The sequence below is a fragment of the Acromyrmex echinatior genome, chromosome 8, assembly GCF_024713525.1.
Source record: "Acromyrmex echinatior isolate Ae372 chromosome 8, ASM2471352v2, whole genome shotgun sequence".
In the NCBI taxonomy this organism is placed as follows: domain Eukaryota; kingdom Metazoa; phylum Arthropoda; class Insecta; order Hymenoptera; family Formicidae; genus Acromyrmex; species Acromyrmex echinatior.
This window is the reverse complement of record NC_141859.1, coordinates 3,841,747-3,859,600: the sequence shown is the minus strand read 5'-3', so window position 1 is coordinate 3,859,600 and position 17,854 is coordinate 3,841,747. Positions and strand designations below refer to the sequence as shown.

Sequence of the window (17,854 nt, the reverse complement as noted above, 5' to 3'; positions counted from 1 at the left end):
AAGTTAATTAACAAAGTAAGCCAACATACATTTTATTTTTTTCGAAAGAAGTTAACATACATTTCATTTTTTTCGAAAGAAACAAATCTATGATATGAAAATAAGACATATATTTCATTTTTTCGAAGGAAACAAATAAATATTTATTATTGTTTCATATCGCAAGCGACATTATAAGTGTGCAAAATTCATTGTTGCGTCTTATTGTTCGAATGAATTATTTAAAAGAATACTTAATAACTATAGATTAATATAATTAAATAAATATAATATTTTAACGATAGATTATAATTAAACAATGACGGAAATTAATTATGCATCCGTAGAGACGCTAAAGATCATTAAAATTAATGAAAAGATCAATTTTAACAGTAAGGTTAGGCAGGAATCAGGTTTTATGTCGTCGAAAATCTCGGAAAAATCGCTTCGAATATTCGCAAAACAGGATAGGCAAGGAGGTTGTTGGAAGTATTCTGAAAGTGGGTGTAGTCTCCCTCACGTCTCCCCTCCTTGTATCGACGCAGTAATTGGTTGATTCATTTGAGGGGGACGCTGTCTCCCCCTCTACCACGCGAATTCTCCAGCGATCTCATTGGTTGGCAATATCGGTGACGCCTACGGAGGGGAGCGAGAGTGGGATAGCCGTAGCGCCCCTGGAATACCTCCTGCGACCTCTTCGCTCAATATGTTTTCCTAATAAGTAGCAGTAATTTTCTCGGGAATCTCTGACGCCAAAATCTCGCCCCAGAATACCTCCAACGACACCTCCTCGCTTGTCCTGCTTTACTGATATTTGAGGCGATTTTTCCGTGATTTTCGACGATATAATATTGTCGAAGATAAAACTTGAATCTTGCCTACCTTACCGTCTGAATTTATCCTTCAATATTATTAATTTTAATTATCTTTAAGCGTCTCTGGGTGCATAATTAAATTCTCGTTATTATTTAATTATAATCTAGTGTTAAAATGTTCTATTTATTTAATTATTAACGTATATAAATGTATAGATATTAATGTTTTTTCAAATAACTTACGCAAAACGCGGCTACAATCTTTACACTGAGATATAATTATTTAACAAATTGAAACCATCTGTTTGTTTTTGAAAATCGAAATATGTATTGTTAATTAACTTGCTAAATAATTTTTAGAAAATATATGTGTATTTATGTGACAATTTGAAATTCTCTCACAAGTATCTAACGTCTAACATCGATAAGCTCGTCTCGTCACTTTTTTTATTTATTTGTAATAATTTGTAATTATTATGTAACATCAATCTAACTTGTTTGCCGTTGAATATTTTGCCAAAATGCGTTAAGAAGTATATCACGCATAGAATTTTATAAAAAAGAATTATTACATATTTTGCTAAAATGGTTTCGGCTTTCTAATTCTGTGAGATTCACTTCCATTCCTTCGTCGTTATTTAATAAATTCCATTTGTTCCAACGTTCTCGAATCTTTTGCATAATGTATAAAATAATAGATTAAAAAAAATTCTTTGCAAACAATTTATTAGATCTTTTTCATTTACTTATATTTTACGTTATTCTGATACTGTTCATTGTCGGATGTACTAAAATGCAATAGAAACATTAATACACGTAGCATTACGAATATTTTGTTAAAGATAACAAATCTTGAAAGTAGTCTTGCTATTTAGATTAAATTTTCATGATTCCACTTGTAAGTCTTGTTGTTTCACCGCATTATCGATATTTTCATCATTATATTCTAACATTTACGAGTTTTTAAAATTAATATTTAAATCTATATTATGTATATTATTTTTCTCATTTTAAATATGATACGAAATATTACAGCGTGCAAATATGAAGTTCATATATTAAAATAAAGATTTCAAAAAAGTAAATTCTCAAAAATTGACGTAATTTAACTATAATTTAAATGATAATATTTTTATACTTCGCAAAATATCTGGTTTGTTAAAAATAAAATCTAAATGTAATACAAGCTTCTAACTATAAAAGCGTATTAGTGAATCTTACATCTTTGCGAAATTTGTGTGGGTAAAGACAGGGCGCGAAAAAAAGAGACATCGGTTTATTTGAAAAATATTTAATAATAAACATTGACAATATACAGAGAAAATACGCCATAAGAAGTTGCTATGAGATTAATAAGAACCTAACAACTGGTCCAGACTTACAAAATATCATCAAATCAGACAATGATAAAGGTGTCACGAGTCACACCTTATATTCCTATCAATATTTTGCAAATAAAGTTCATCGAGTTGACCGTATATTCTTCCTCTCTTATACCTCTTTTCTTTTTTTACTCTTCTACTGATTTCCATTAATTTCTCTTGCGAGCTCGCTATTGCGTTGAACTGTCGGCCCGCACAAATCGCTTATGCGCGGTTCGAAGAGGAAATCCGCAAAGAGACACAGAAGATATCAACGACGTTTCTCTTTGCGGATTTCTTTTCTTTTTTTTTTACATTTGCGAGAGAAGCGGAAAAAACAGGTGGCAATTTTAGCTGTTTCGATTTTTCTCAGCGATCCAAATATCACTGGGCATTTCTTCTTAATTTGTCATTTTTGTTGTTTTCGTGCTACCTTACAACGATTAATTAATTCGTGCTCTTGATTTCACCGATTTGTGGAGAAAGGGTATGAGTTTCTCGCTCATCCGTCATGCACGCACACGCATACACACACACACAGCACATATATGCAGGCACGCATCATGTTTCATATACAGATACATTAAACTTTACACGCACGCGTTGCTAGAAATATCATTAATAATAACGTCCTAATGTCATGGAACATCCTTCATTAATTTTTTTTTTTGCAATAATTCGAAAAGAATGGCACGGCGCTGCCGCGTCCGCTCGAAATAGTTTTCGGTTTCGAGACGTCGATCAAATTATATGCTCTTCCTCGTGTCGATCGTACAATCGTACGACAAAAACGGGAGGGATACTCCGGCAGCGCCCTGCTCAAATACCTAGGATATGTTGCTTGTAAGATGTGTCATTATGTAGTCATGTATTCATCTAGATTCATTTAAAAATCCCTTTACGGTATTTATCATTAATTAATCATTATACGTATAATGTACGGTGCGTATCATTGAGTTATGTTACACTGCGCGATTCCATTAGCTCTGGGTCTCATCGACGAGGGTAAAAATTAATCATCGGCGGAGATGAGAATTCAGGTTCGAGAATTCGCTTCGCCTGCGTCCGTCGTTTGTTCGTCAGGATAAAAGAGATCCTCTCTATGAACGTTGTTCTCTAATTCGTATATTTTGAAATTTTATGGGCCATTTAAATTTGAAAAATATGAATCAGTTTCTGCACAGAAACGACCCCTTTAATCCGAGAGAAGGAAGATACGCTCGACGAAGATCGAAGACTGAAATTATGGTAAAAAAAAAGAGAGAGGGAAATTCGGGACCTGAAGGTACACAAACGTGCAGAAATTTGGCAAAAGTGGTGTTGCACTTCCTCGTAAATTATATTATCATCTAGATATGTCGCGTTCTTTGTTTACTTTTAACAGCCGAAAGAATCTCATTATCTTTCCGTAACTCCTTTTCCCGATAGAAAGCAAATGATTGGAAACAAAATCCATTATATATATATATATATATATATATATATATAATATATATGTATATATATATATATATATAACGAGATATTCCTTCAATATTCAAATGGAAAAATAAAGAATAGAGACGTGAGAGAGTGGGAGAAGGCGGGGGAGAAAGAGAGAAAGAGCTGATCTAGCCTCTAGATTCTATGAACATCTTGTACGATAGGCCTGCTCGCAACGATAATGCGCATAAAGAAGGAGACAATCAAGGAAAAGAAATTGTGCATTTATGACGAAGATGGGACGCGACAAAACCGCGAGGGAAAAAAAATATTTCGCGCCTCTCCCGTCTCGCTAATTTGAGCTTGACTTATTACGCTAGCTACTAATATTAATAGCCTATTGATAAAATTATCGATTACGAGTAAGTATAAATTGTAATTACAGTGTACAATATACAGGGAGAGATAAACCTCGCAGAGTCTCTCTTTCTCTTGTGTGCTTGCTTTCATCCGCGTTGAAATGCGGCTGCGAAAAATCTCTATTTCCACAAACGCGTATTCGTACGATTTCTTTTTTTCTCCTCCGAACCCGCGTACGGTTTCTTGTGCTATTATCTTTTACGCGGAAGGGGATGTGTGCATCTAATGAGAAACCGACGATTTTTGCGACCCTCAATTCGACAACCATCACGTATGACGAGCACGCACATCACGTTCCCCTAAATCAAAATCCGTCCCGATTTTTACGTATTTACTGTGTAATCAATTAATTAATCTACGTTCATTAATTTAACGTTACGAGAATCATGAGTATGTCTGAGTGGGCTTCTTCTGCTTGCTCGTTTAAAGTACTTTCTAAATTATAGTGTGTTCCTCGGCACGCTCCTCCACGATCTTTGTGCTCGAAAAATCTATGTTGATCTATGTACATGTACACGACGTTCGCGAGAGGAAAAAAAAAGAGAAAATTGTCATCCTGCCTCGAGCGTCCTCGAGTTCTAGAGCTTAACCTATAATCCTAGTTGAAGATTAGATTAAAACGTAACGACGGCCAAACTACTTGCCGTACTTTCTAAAACATCTTTGTCATATTTGGCTATTTCACACTGCTTATTTTCTTGCTCTTGCCTTCCTCCTTTTTCTTTTCTTTTTTACTCTCCGCTTTTCAGTTGTATCAGTTCGCATTACACGCCTTCTTATTCTTGTATCGTGGCGCAATGTATCTTATACTCTTACGTATAATACATACGATAAATCCTCGCTTAACTATTAATTTAACAGAGATATCACTCATTCGACTCAATGTGCGTACCATTTTTTCCATTTCGCATTACTCTCAAATAGAGCATCTTTTACTTTCTATATAGCGCACCGGTATATCTACTCGATCAGGAAGCAGTGTCACAAGAAAAAAATCTAGTGACCGAGAACGCCGATTTGAATAGAAACCGAGATAAACAGCGATTGATCATAAAAATAATAGTCTATAAATAAACTAACAATTCCCCAAGAGAACGAAAAATATATTTATATAAAAAGACACGTGTGTTCAACAAAAAATTTCTAAAAAAACCTTAAATGTAAATACAAAAATTACCTAATACACAGGTTACATCAAGATACAATCATTTACCGTATATCGCAACTAAAAAAATTCGAAAAAGAAAAAGAAAAAAAAAGTGGTGGTTTCACGTTATTGAATGTCTATCCGTATCGGCGTTTTCGATTACTCGATGTATTTCGTTACAACTGGGTCGACATTTCATTTAGCTGGACCTAATCATCCTTTGTGACATGAAGACGAGTTCGTTTTACAAGCACGCACGCGCGTTACTTCGACATCGAGGAACCGAAACGACCTGCTAAGTATGCAACGTCCATGCTAGAGATGTTTGTACAATATTGATTTTTGCCGGTTAATAGTGACCTGAGCGAACGGATCTTCTTTCCTTTTAGCGTAGCGGATAGAGCTTCGTGCGTATAGTGCATTCATGATACTCCCTACAAGATCGGTTCACACCAAGAAACATATTCTACAAGTCTATCTTTGTTTATGTACTATAACTATGTTCTCGTTCATTGGCGTTGAGATTCTGCGCTTAGCGATTATGAGGTGGACTCTGTTTAATGTTTACTGTAGATAAAAAAAGAAAATTGTCATGTCCGTTCAGTCACTTAACTAAATAAATAAGTAGTACATACTAAGGGGAGAGGAGGGGGGAGGGGGATTATCAAACTCGATATCGGATTTTTCTCGGAAAAGAGGGAAGAGGCATTGATAAGACAATATGACCGTATTTGCCATTCTATTCTTACATGATACGTGAAAGGATACGTAAAATTGCTGTGCGGAACTTTTCGAATAACAACATAATGTGGCATTGTCTGAGTCTACAGGTCTCAAATTCAGTTCCAAAGAATAAAAATTAAAACGGATCTCTTTTTGCAGTCTTTCTTTTGCGGATCCTTCTATTATTATTTGATACACGATGCATTCAATTCATGTTATGACAAAATTATAAAAATAATTAGACATGAGATAGTTGAAATTTTTCAGAATAAGATTTCAGGAACGAGACATTGATTGAATTGTAGGAGACAAATGGAAATCAAGTGCGCTATTGTAATTAAAAAAATCAATTCGATTAGACTCTGTGCAATTAAAATCCGGTATACTGTTTCATATATGCGGTCAGCTAAGCGGTTCTTGTCCCTGTCTTCTTCCATTTCCGCTACTTTTAAGTTTACTGAGAACAGTTTTGGTTCGCAAACCTACGCATACACACGCGCGCGAAAGCGCATACACACATATTTGGCATAGAAACCCTACCGGTCACATGGATGCCTTTATTTCTTTCTAGGTCGTTTTTCTTTTTTTTTTTTAAACTAGCTACCTAAAGATCTCGCTTTTTCGGATCACCTTGTGTCGGTTCGTGTCGACTGAAATCGTCAATGCCTCGCTGCCATTCGTCAATGATACAGTATAAAATATAATTTCTCTCGCAGAGAAATTATATTTTATACTGTAGCAAAGTATATTATATCATTTTTCAGTAATGATTCAATAATTGCGCATTTGCTTATTTTATTTTCATCTAAATAAATCATGTGCGTAAAACTGTCCTATGATATTTGTGCGAATTGTTTAGGGCTTCTTCGCGCGCGCGATTCGGCAGCCCTTTCGAATTATTAACATTATCTGCTAATTTAGACTATGAATGCAAACCGTAATGTGCAACGTTGACTTAAATAGAAATAATTACAACAAATATACAGCTATATTACAAGTATTTCAGTAAATAGGCAAACCTGCATGAATCATGCATCGTATCGGACATAATATCACAACATGAATGCGTTTTATAGAAACTATAAACAAGAGAGAGAGAAAGAAATATAACTACTATTATATTCCATTTAGTGACTCATAAAATTGTTCGCAAGATTAAAACGCTTGATATCGTATTAAAGAAGAATATATGACAAGTATAGAGAAACGTGATGGTATTATCGAAAATAATTTTGTGCAGAGTAAAATTCGAAAGCGTGAGAAGTAGTTACCATTAGTTTTATATCAATTTTGATATTTGGAATTCAGTAAAATTTACTTGGACCAAAAATTGATCAGATGGAAACGGAATCAAGTAGAAGACTCCCCCCTGCGAATAGCTGCTGGCAGGGGAGTGACTTTAGAGGCAATTTTAAAGGCGATTTCCGGCCGAACACGACTCGATACTTTGATGCGCCGACCTCGACGCTGCTGTTGCATTTTTACAGACAGATTTTTCTCGCTTATTTCAATTATCGCTTACATATTTTCGAAGGTACTATTTAAAGATTTGACGTAGAAAAGCACGACGATGCTTTTCACGTTAATAACAGTTCTGTTTCGATTTCTGTATCGAGGATTTCGCATCTTCACGATGACGTTGAGTCACAAAAAGTTGGAAGGTAAAACCAGCGAATCAGCATGCGTGGGAAGGTCCAGGCTCGTCGTGGGTGATCTCGATGACAAAAATGACGGTGATGATGATTGTGTCGACTCGTGTCTGGTCATGTTCTGCTGAGTATAACTTGGAAGGCTCTTGGGTTCTACTAATGATCCATTTAGTACGGCGTGAACCTATTGTAGCCACCTCTGTATACAGTTGCCTGCAAGAAAAAAAATTCATAAGATACCATCTCAATGTGATACATAGCGCAAACTAACGTATAAACCGTGGTGCATTTGATGTATTGAAGCACTGAATGTAACCGTTTGTCTCAAGATCTTATTTCGAGGGCTGAAAAATGCACCGTCCAAAGATAAACAGCAAATAAAGTAAGCGGTGTTTTATATAAGATTTCAATTTACGGTTGCAACGTTGCGGTTGCAACGTCAGAACCATCTATTCGGAAAAGCAACGAGATTGTGCTAAAAACTTATTTAATTTTCGCCCCGTTAAATTGAGTTTGTCGAGAATGATTAAACTCCTTCACGAGCACGGCGTACACCCATTTCGTTTGACCATCCTGTCGTTTACACAATACGGTTCGCGTTCACCGAGCAAACTGAGACCGGCATGGCGCGGAGGTCCGAATAGTCGCATTTGAGGATAAATGCGTGCGATGGGAGCACAAGCCATTAACTTTTGTCGCGACACAGTTCCCGTAAGTTGAAAATTTCTGGCATTAATAATTCATATGTGAGTGAAACGCGCCACGGCCGAGGTGGTCTTTCCTAACGCTTGTTATTTATAGTGTAATAACGGGGTGCTCCATTCTCCTTCCATACGCGCGCGAGAGATCTATGTGCGCGATTTAACGGCACTACCGTTAAATGAAATCGTAAAAGTACACTTCGTAATCGAAGCTCCTTCTTACCCCGTAACCCGCCACAGGTCCGATGCCATGTCCGAGGTAGGGATCGGCGTATTCACGCCCGTAGCTGGAAGAACAATAAAAAAGTGATTGTTAATAACGATAGGATTTTTCGATTCGCTGAAGTCGAACGATTTCATACGCGCATTTTACTCTTCCGATTTCTCTCACTGTTTTCCGTGAGGAAGATTGAAAGAGGAAGTATGGAATCAAAACGTATAGAGATCCTGACAACGAGCGATTTTATTAAAATCTTTATATGAGAAAGAAAAGTATACAAGATGGTAGTTAAATACTCTAAAAGATTTTAAGGATGATTCCTCACATTAAATCAAAACGAAAAATTCACATGTCCAAAACAGCTTAGTTTCAAAGGTATTCAAATTAAAGGAAAAAAATTCATTTATTCTTCAAAAATTTTGAAAACTACTCGAATTATTTTGGTAAAACTTTCATGTAAATATACAAATTTCACAATAATTTTGTTAGACCATTAAAATAATTATGTAGAACGCATGGCACAAATTTGTTAGAATGTCAAAACTTTTTGCAGCATTGCTCATTATGCTTGAATGTCCTACGTAATTATTTTGCCAGTCCAACAAAATTATTTTCGGATCTACATCAAACTAAATTTTTAAATATTTCCACAAAATAATTGTTTTTTCCTTATTTAGTAACTTCAATTAAAATCATAGAATAAGATAAAAGTAGAATATAGTATATATATAATATATATATATATCATTCTTTCTTGTATATAGGATTTTAACAAAATTGCTCGTAGCTAAACTCTGCACCGAGAGAAATGTTTGGAACGTATAACCATTTATTTTGTTGATATATAACTATTACTTTTTCATTAAAAAATTGTATTCTAATTAAAATTTAGTTAGAGTAATCAAATTTTATTAGAACAACACAATTTTTTAATAAAGAAGTAAGAAAGCTTTCATTAGTCATATTATATAAAAAAATATATATAAATGATTTTACATACCAAACATTTCACTCAGAGTGAGAAATGGAAGCTACGTACGTATGGAACGCGTTAGGTATGAAATCGATTCTAATACTCATATTTGTACTTGATATTCCTCTTGTGTTGGATGCAAGATATCGACGCGAAGTGCATTAAGCGCGCTTTAAGGTTTCTTGGGGAGTGATGCTTCTCGAGGAATGGTTTGGACTTTCGACGGGACTATCAGGACGGGTCTGAGTTTCGGAAACAAATCTGCGACTCCTAACAGGTCGTCCGCGACGTCGGGATTTGCTGCAAGGAATGGACTCTTCGTGTTATAATTTTGTTAATAAATGATAATTCTCCACTTGGAGAATTAGTATTTTGTGATGCTGAAAGGGGAATGAGAAAAACGTGGAGGTTGCTGGCAGATATAAAGGAGGATGTTGCTAATGAACATCATCAAGGATAGTGAGATGAAGGTAATTCATTGCGATGCTCAATACATGATATGCATTCTGACCTCACTCTCGTAATGGGGTCGAGCCGGTGACTTCAAAGCGTCCCTCAATCTATACATGTATATCTGCATGCCACTACGAGACGGCATACAGACCACAACTATGATGAGAGAATCATGTCCTTCATATCGATAATGAAGATAACATGTCGTAATTTCGAATAAACCAAACGAGTTGTTAAAGTATAATAAGCTTATGATATGCTTGTACCAAAAAATGTGAACATTCCATCTAATAATGATAAATTCTAATTTATTAAGTTGTCGTATATTTTCCTAATTGCATAAGTATTTTTCAAAGTGTACATTACATAATTATTCCAATAATATATTAATTACTAATATATATTAATATATATTAATTATTTTGCAAGTACATATAAGAGAGAAACATTATAATAATATAACATTATATAATGCTCCAAACATAATATAGCAATATAATAAGCGTCAAATAACAATTTATAAATAATTTATATCAAATAAATGAAGCATCATTAAAAAAAAAATCTTGAGAAAAAAGCACGTTCGCGAAGAAAAGTTGCAAAGCTCCCTTTCTCTAAGAGGAACAAAGGGAACACGTTCGAAAAGTTTTCTTCTCTTTGGCTAGATCTTTGGCATCGTACGAGAAGTTTCTAAATTTACCACATTTAATCAATTCAGAACAATTCTTCAATTTCTTGAATTTTGCAGGTACTTCGCCTCAACGAATATTTAATGAAATAGCGATAGGTACATAATTAAATATAAAAGTTACACACGTGCTCTTTCGCAAAAAAAAAAAAAAAATTGGCTCCAGTTTTGTTAAATAATCCGTAGGCGGAAGCTGGCTCGCTAAATCTGGGACGTTCTGTACATCGAATGAGAGGGAAGGAGAAAGAGGGAGCGAGGAAGAGAAAGAGAAGGGAGATCCTAGAGAATTCGTGGTGAGTGTACATACACGGGGAGGATTTCTCGGGTGAAAATGTGGTGCACTTACCCCGCGACTGCGGCATATCCTGCGACCGGTTGTGCCGCAGCTGCAGCTGCGCCGTATGCGCGCGCAGCCACCGCCGTGTAGGTTGCTGCAGCTGCGTACGTAGCCTGCTGTGCCGTTGATAGTGGTGTCTTCAACAACGGTGAGGCTGCGGCTGCCGCTGCCGCGGCCTGAAACAACAACCATGACCCGCCATGCAAGGCTCAAGCAAGCTCGAAGACAGACAGAGAGGATGATCTCAGCGAGAAACGATACTAATACGATCGTTCCTAGAGGCTCGTGTCGTTGCACACAGAAAACGTAGCTTTCTAATCTGTAGTTCTAAATGGAAAATGTCAATTGCGGCTGAAAAAGAGGCATACGACAAAAGGAGTAGTGGGAAAATGTACTCAATTACAGCCATTGTCTATAAAATCTGCAAATACTTCTACGATATCCAATAAACGATTCTCCAATAAACACAAATAAGAAATTTGAAATAAATGCACTCTTTTCCAATACCCTCAATTGATCAATGTCTACTAGATGCGGAAGAGAAGTATACAAAAAAAAAAGAGTTTTAATTAGAAATAATTTAAATATCAGGTATACATGAATAGAACACAACTATGAATGATTACATCAGCACGTGTAATTTTTGTTATGCAATGAATAAATATTTCAAGATGTTTAAATAACTAGGATTATATCAATTATAATTTTAACATTAACAGAATCAATTGCGCACATATTTTGCAGTCTTATCAAATCTTGTTATATATTTTTAAGAGTTAATATTCTAAAGTTTATTTCATATTTATTTTATAAAATAAAATTTATTTCATATTCATTTTAAGTCTCGAAAGTAATAAACTGTCGGAATAAATGAAATGTACTAATTTTGTTTGCTAACGTTTTCTATGTGCAATTACTACGTGAAACGCATCAGCGTTGTTCGTTGCGACATCAATAGAACAGCGAGATGCAACAGCCAAGTGACATTTTCAGGCTTGAATATATACCAGTTAAAAAATATTGTCGAAATCCCTTGCATCACATTTCTCTCGCTGTTTTAAAAATGTCAGTGCATGGATATTCAAACATTTCGAGCATATAACTAACTGTGACACTCGTAGTTGTATTTTATACAAGCTTCGAGAGGGATGTTTTATTTACAAGGAACATGATCTGGTCGAAACTGATGATATTCAATTTCTTTATGACATCAAGCGGCTATATTATCGAATATTTTGCGATAATGCAAACATTCCATTTTCTAATTATGAAACCTAAAATACAAAAACATATTAAAAATAAAAATTTTTCATCGTTTACTAATTTCAAAACTATTTTTTCGTACACATTGAAATGTCGAATGAAATGTCAAATTATAATTCTAAATTTTTTCGACACAAATATTTTTTATGCTCCATATTAAACAATTTAGTTAAAAAAAAAAACGAATATATAAATGGAGAGACATAATAAAAAAATTTCATGCAACATGGAGATTCATGAAAGTAGCCACGGTGCAAGTTAAAAGATTTGAAAACTACAAATATAATATGAAATAGGAAAGAATTGGGATGACGAATTATTGAGCTCTTTTTTTTCCAACCTCGATGTAAGCCTAACAGATGGAAAGAAAACTATTCTAAGTGTCTTCCAAAGTAATATATTCGAAAATACTTTTACCTAAGTAATTCAGAATGAAACGAAGTTTCAATAATAAAACGTAGAGATGAGCAAAAAGTGTTAAGAAAATTCCTGATACTAGTAGTATAACGATAAATAATCACTTTCGTCTCTCTGGCGTGTCGACCATGTTGTAGCTGTTGTACCTGAGGTAATAAATAAACTCATTCGAGTGAGTCTCACGTCAAAAGGATCGTCTATAGTATTTGGAAATACCTACGATGTTTAAATACGGTGAACCTCACAAATGTTTACACGCAGCATCAAAATCTCGCTTGATGCATCAAAGGATTTATGCCCGATGAAGATAGGGCTGTTGAGAGCGCACATTCATTGGCGCCAGGATGACGGCGGGAAGACCTACGTGCATGCATCTAGGATATGCAATTCGATACATCAACGTATATATATCCCATTACGCGATAACGTAACACTAGCGTACTCAGATGCTCGCGATTTCCATGACATTACCATTCGCGCGTTTGACCTAAACCCGAATGCAGTTTGCTCGAACACTATCGTGTCATGAGTGCTCCCTAAAAGCTTGGGAGGATTAAGTCCCAGCGTTTTAAGCTCGATTGTCGGATCACATCGTTAATTTATTGTAATATATTATTATACGTAATCTTGTGCAATATTACAGAAGACACGTTGGGTATATTCTTATATAAATAATATTTATACAGTAATTATAGCCGAATATTTTATATATATATATATATATATTAGGTGTTGGAATTAATTCGTAGCGTTTTTAATGAAAGAATGTTATTTATTTCACATGAGCATTAAAAAATACATTAATGAAAGTACTTCCCATCACTTGTAAAACGCTACGAATTAATTCCAACACCTAATATATACATATATATATATATATATATAAACAAATAAATAATGAGCAGAATAATCATATACATAATAACATTACATCTATCTTATACTAGATGAATGATAAAATTTGTTTTTTTCATAGATTTTAATTAAATTTATACGTGACTAAATATTTTACACTAAAAAATAAGATTAAAAAGTAATTAATAATAAAAAAAATTGCTGAGTGTGTAGACATATTTACTAATAAATCTGTATTCTATGTAAATTATTCCATGTAATTGCTAATATATTATGTATATTATGTATAATTTAATGTTGATCTATTCGAAACTTCAATTAAATATTAAATAGAATTATCATTTTATTACTACAATATTAACACAAAGAACGATGCAAAAGGAATATTACAGCACTTCCAGTCATAATTTCGAAACGTCGAGCATTATTATACTGTCCGTACTAATAAGTAAAATCCGTTATTTCGTTATTAATAAAAGAAAAAGACGCGAAATATATTTCAAAAATTTGTAGATATTAAATCTAGGTAATTGCTCGCACAGAGTTGTAAAAGAATGTCACAATCCGAGCATTGTCCATTGCTCGCGCAAATAAATAAATTATTGCCAGCTTAATAAAAAACCGATAATATGAAAAAAGTCCAACAATTTTAAAACATATTAACCTACAATTTGTTGCAAAATTTGAAATCAATTTTTACCGAGTAAAAATATCAAAAAGCTGTAAGTAATCAAATTAAAAGCTTTCAAATAGTTTTAAAATATCAATTCAGAGTTTGATAACATTTAAGTATTTGAAAATTTAAAAGTTCGAAAAGTGATGTGACTTTTATGTGTAATTTAGTATTAGCTATTCGACAAAGCTTCAGTTAAATATTAAATAGATGAATTATCATTTCGTTATTTCAACATTAATACAAGAAGCGACGATGTATTTTTTTTCAAACTTAAAGACGTAAAAATTCTAACTTTATTATTAAATATTAAATACTATTGTTGGATCGTTCAAATAAATTTACATGGAAAGAATAAAAATATTTGCATAATGTGCAACGGAAGTTTAAGACATAATTGTACAGACATAGGAAAGCAGATTTCAATCTATCAGAAGCTGTGTATTCTGATGGGTTGAAATCTATTATTCCCTGTTCCTATTTTCTGTGCTTTTCAATTATGTTTCAGGCTTCAGGTTTTAATAATGCATACAAAAAATACAATTTTTGAACGGAAGCTGCTCGTAACTCTGTCAGCGTTATTAAGCGTTCAATAATTTTTGACATCGCGGAGAAATAACGGCCTGTAAATAGCGACTAGTAGTGTGAATTGGCTGACCGGTTCACGTATCGCGACGAAAACACAATTTAGTCGGCGCCAGAAACTTTCAGCGGTCAGGAACGAGTTGTTATTCGACGTTTTGTCACGAAAAAAGGCAGTGGGGGGGAGGGGGGGGGGGAGAAGGGTAGGTGGAGGCGAAACGGCGAACGAGCTGTTTTGCTACCAGGAAGAAAACAGGACGTATTGAAAGCGGAGTGAGAGGCGCCAAGTTGCTCCACAAATTTTCTCGAATGAAATTTCGTTCTCAAACTGTTCAAAACACGCGGAGATTCCGTCAAAGAGTTGCGTCGTTTCTCGCAATGATTCGATCTTACTAAGGTGAGAATTACGTAATCCCTTCGGCGTGTGCGACCACAATGATTCGCTTTCGAAATATCGTCGGAAACAAGGAGATAATAATTTCTCGCGAATCCAATTTCCGGGGTCAACCGACCAGAAGTGTCGAGATCGTGGCAAGAAATGGTTCTCTTGTCGCGTGCGAAACTGGTGATTATAGCTTTTTATCTCGCAGTTACGACGATTCAGCACCTCGTTGTGGTCGGACTCCGCGAGTACTTTTTTTCGCGTCGCTTCACATCCTTTCTCACGCCTCGTATCTTCCGTCCGACAATGGTTTGTTAAATGGTGCAACCGCAGACTCGAAACCTCTGTTTACATTGCGGTACAGGTGAAACGCTTAACAATTAAATTTTAACAAAAAGTCGTGGAAAGTAAGTTTTACTTAGCGTTTCGAAAAATGCATGAAAAATGATATCTTTCCTAATGCAAAAAGGATATAATCATGTAATTGTTTTAATTAACTTTAAAATTTTAGAACAGAAGAGAGAACAACAAATATTCTATCTATTATTTTGAATTATTATTATTAAAATATTATTTAATCATATTTGGTATCTTTTGTTATGAATAAAATTTTTAACGAACTGATCTTAACATTTTTTTCGCGTGTATTAGCAAACATTTCACGTTGTAATAATAAAAATTACATTTCTGCACGTCTAATTGATTTTAATAATTGAATAGAGCAGAAAATTGAAGAAAGACTAGTCTGCTTTTCTTTGAATTACTTCGACTTTCCATCTTTTCGTTTCTTCTTTCTTTATGTACCTTTTATTAACGTTAAGATATATACTAACAAGCTAAAGATGAAAGCCTTAATTTTTATTTGCGACTGTAAAAACATCTGGTGGATAACAAGAAAGCAAGAAACATCTTTTGCCAATTATAGCAAACTGTATGACTTATATTATTCGCTGATGGAAAGCTTGCTGTAAGTCTGATGAGCCCTCAATTAAGCTAACGAAAAAACTTTCAAAATACTTCGTTGATACGGCATTTCGATCTCCCCGAAAAAGATACGCAAATTAAATCAGTGCGGCCGAACTAATTATCGAACTAAAGTTAAATAAACATTTTAATCCTATCGGGAATCTTTCGCGACTTTCAAAACTGATTTATTGCTCAGTTGCTGGTCACATTTACTGTACTAACAAGTATTTATTAGTATTTATTCATATTTTTACAGATACAGAGGTAACAATCTATCTTGCATAATAAAATAAAATGAAATAAAATTATCAAATTATCATTGAAAATCAAATTTCTACGGAATACTTATAGAATACGATTGCAAGATTTTTCTTTTTTTAAAATTAGATTTGACATTTTGTAATCTAATTACAGATTTAACAGACTAAATATGGAAAGAATGGTTTTGCTAAAATATTAAAAAATTCAGATAGATACAGATCTGAAAATAATTTTATTGGTCTACCGAAATGATTATATAGAATGTACGAATTGCATTCTTAGAATGGAAAAACTTTTTATAACATTATTACTCATCATGTTCGAGTTTTTCATTAGTAATTATTTTCAATAAATTATTTTCAGCTCTATCTAAATTTAGATGCTTCAACAAAATTATTTTTTCCGCGTGTATCTATAATTTTGTAAAGATTATATTTTTTATTACGTTTAAAATAATTTATTACGCGATAATTTGTTTCTTATTTTTATATCCCGTTTTCTATCAATTATCTGTATATTTTTTCTGGTACTTTTCAAATTTAAATTTTACGATTAACGTCTCAAAAGAAGAGGAAATGCAGAAAATTCGTATAAATAGCTAGAATATATGGGTCCATTTCGCGCTGTGTGCCGTTGACATTTAACACGCGAATATCCTCGCGGATCTGGCTAGGATAAGCCCGTCAGTCGTAATATGACGTGTGTTCCTCGATGACGTTGATTTACGGCGGTCTCTCAACAAAGTCGAAGAAGAGGTTGGCAATTGGGCCGACTCTGTTACGTGGACGGCTCGTAAATTCTCCGTACAAACGAGGTTTCTTCATCAATGAAAACGTGGGTGGCAACGAAAAAAGCACGCGTCTGACCGGGATGTTAGCTGTCAAATTTGCAGATTGAGCCCGTTCAAATTAGCCGGAAAAAAAATTCTCAGTGCACACGCCTGGACAATTTATAACTCAGCTCGTTTGAAGACACTCTTCACGCTTTCCGATCACGAATTTTCATCGAACACGAGAATCCTGCTTTTTCCGTTAGCGCCATTTAACGTTTCATGAATCGCTTTTGATTATTATTTACGTGTATTTGTTTTACGTGTTACTAACCTCGTTTTTACACTCATACGTTATCGATAAAGTAACAATTTATTTAATATCCGTTTCCATTCGATAAGCAACTTACAATTTATACGATAACGATGAAAAAGCAATATTGCAATTTTTATGCGCAGTTTGACATATTCTTGAATTTTAACGTTCATAAATAAAGATTAAAGATTTGTTTAGTTATTTCTCTATGAATAGCGAATGATAGTTTTCTGTTATTTTAACGTCGTCATCCCCTAAGGTTGAATTTTCTCTTACAGAATTTGAGCGAGAATTCCTGGCGCGATGTACGCTTCGATCTCTTGATATATATTCATAATAAATTTCTTCACAAGGGACATGAAAATTCCTGAAGCAATATACTTTGACTCTACGACATTCATAACAAAGCATTTACGCAATAATGTCATAATATCGAAAGTCGACTTTTAAAGTGTCTGCCAGCGATGATCTCGTAAAGTAGT

General features: G+C 34.3%; 1 protein-coding gene across 13 annotated transcripts in view; it reads right to left on the bottom strand.

The window, feature by feature from the left end:
* Positions 1 to 2,069: 2,069 nt before the first annotated feature.
* Positions 2,070 to 17,854, bottom strand: part of LOC105150229 (RNA-binding Fox protein 1) — a 298,467-nt gene continuing 282,682 nt past the window's right edge. For all 13 annotated transcript variants that reach the window (XM_087408562.1, XM_087408567.1, XM_087408563.1 and 10 more), the window contains 3 exons: positions 10,898 to 11,064; positions 8,441 to 8,504; positions 2,070 to 7,729 (listed from right to left, as the gene is read on the bottom strand). In XM_087408562.1, coding sequence (XP_087264688.1) covers positions 7,685 to 7,729; positions 8,441 to 8,504; positions 10,898 to 11,064 — 276 coding nt within the window. In that variant the 3' untranslated portion in view covers positions 2,070 to 7,684. The remainder of the gene's footprint in view (positions 7,730 to 8,440; positions 8,505 to 10,897; positions 11,065 to 17,854) is intronic.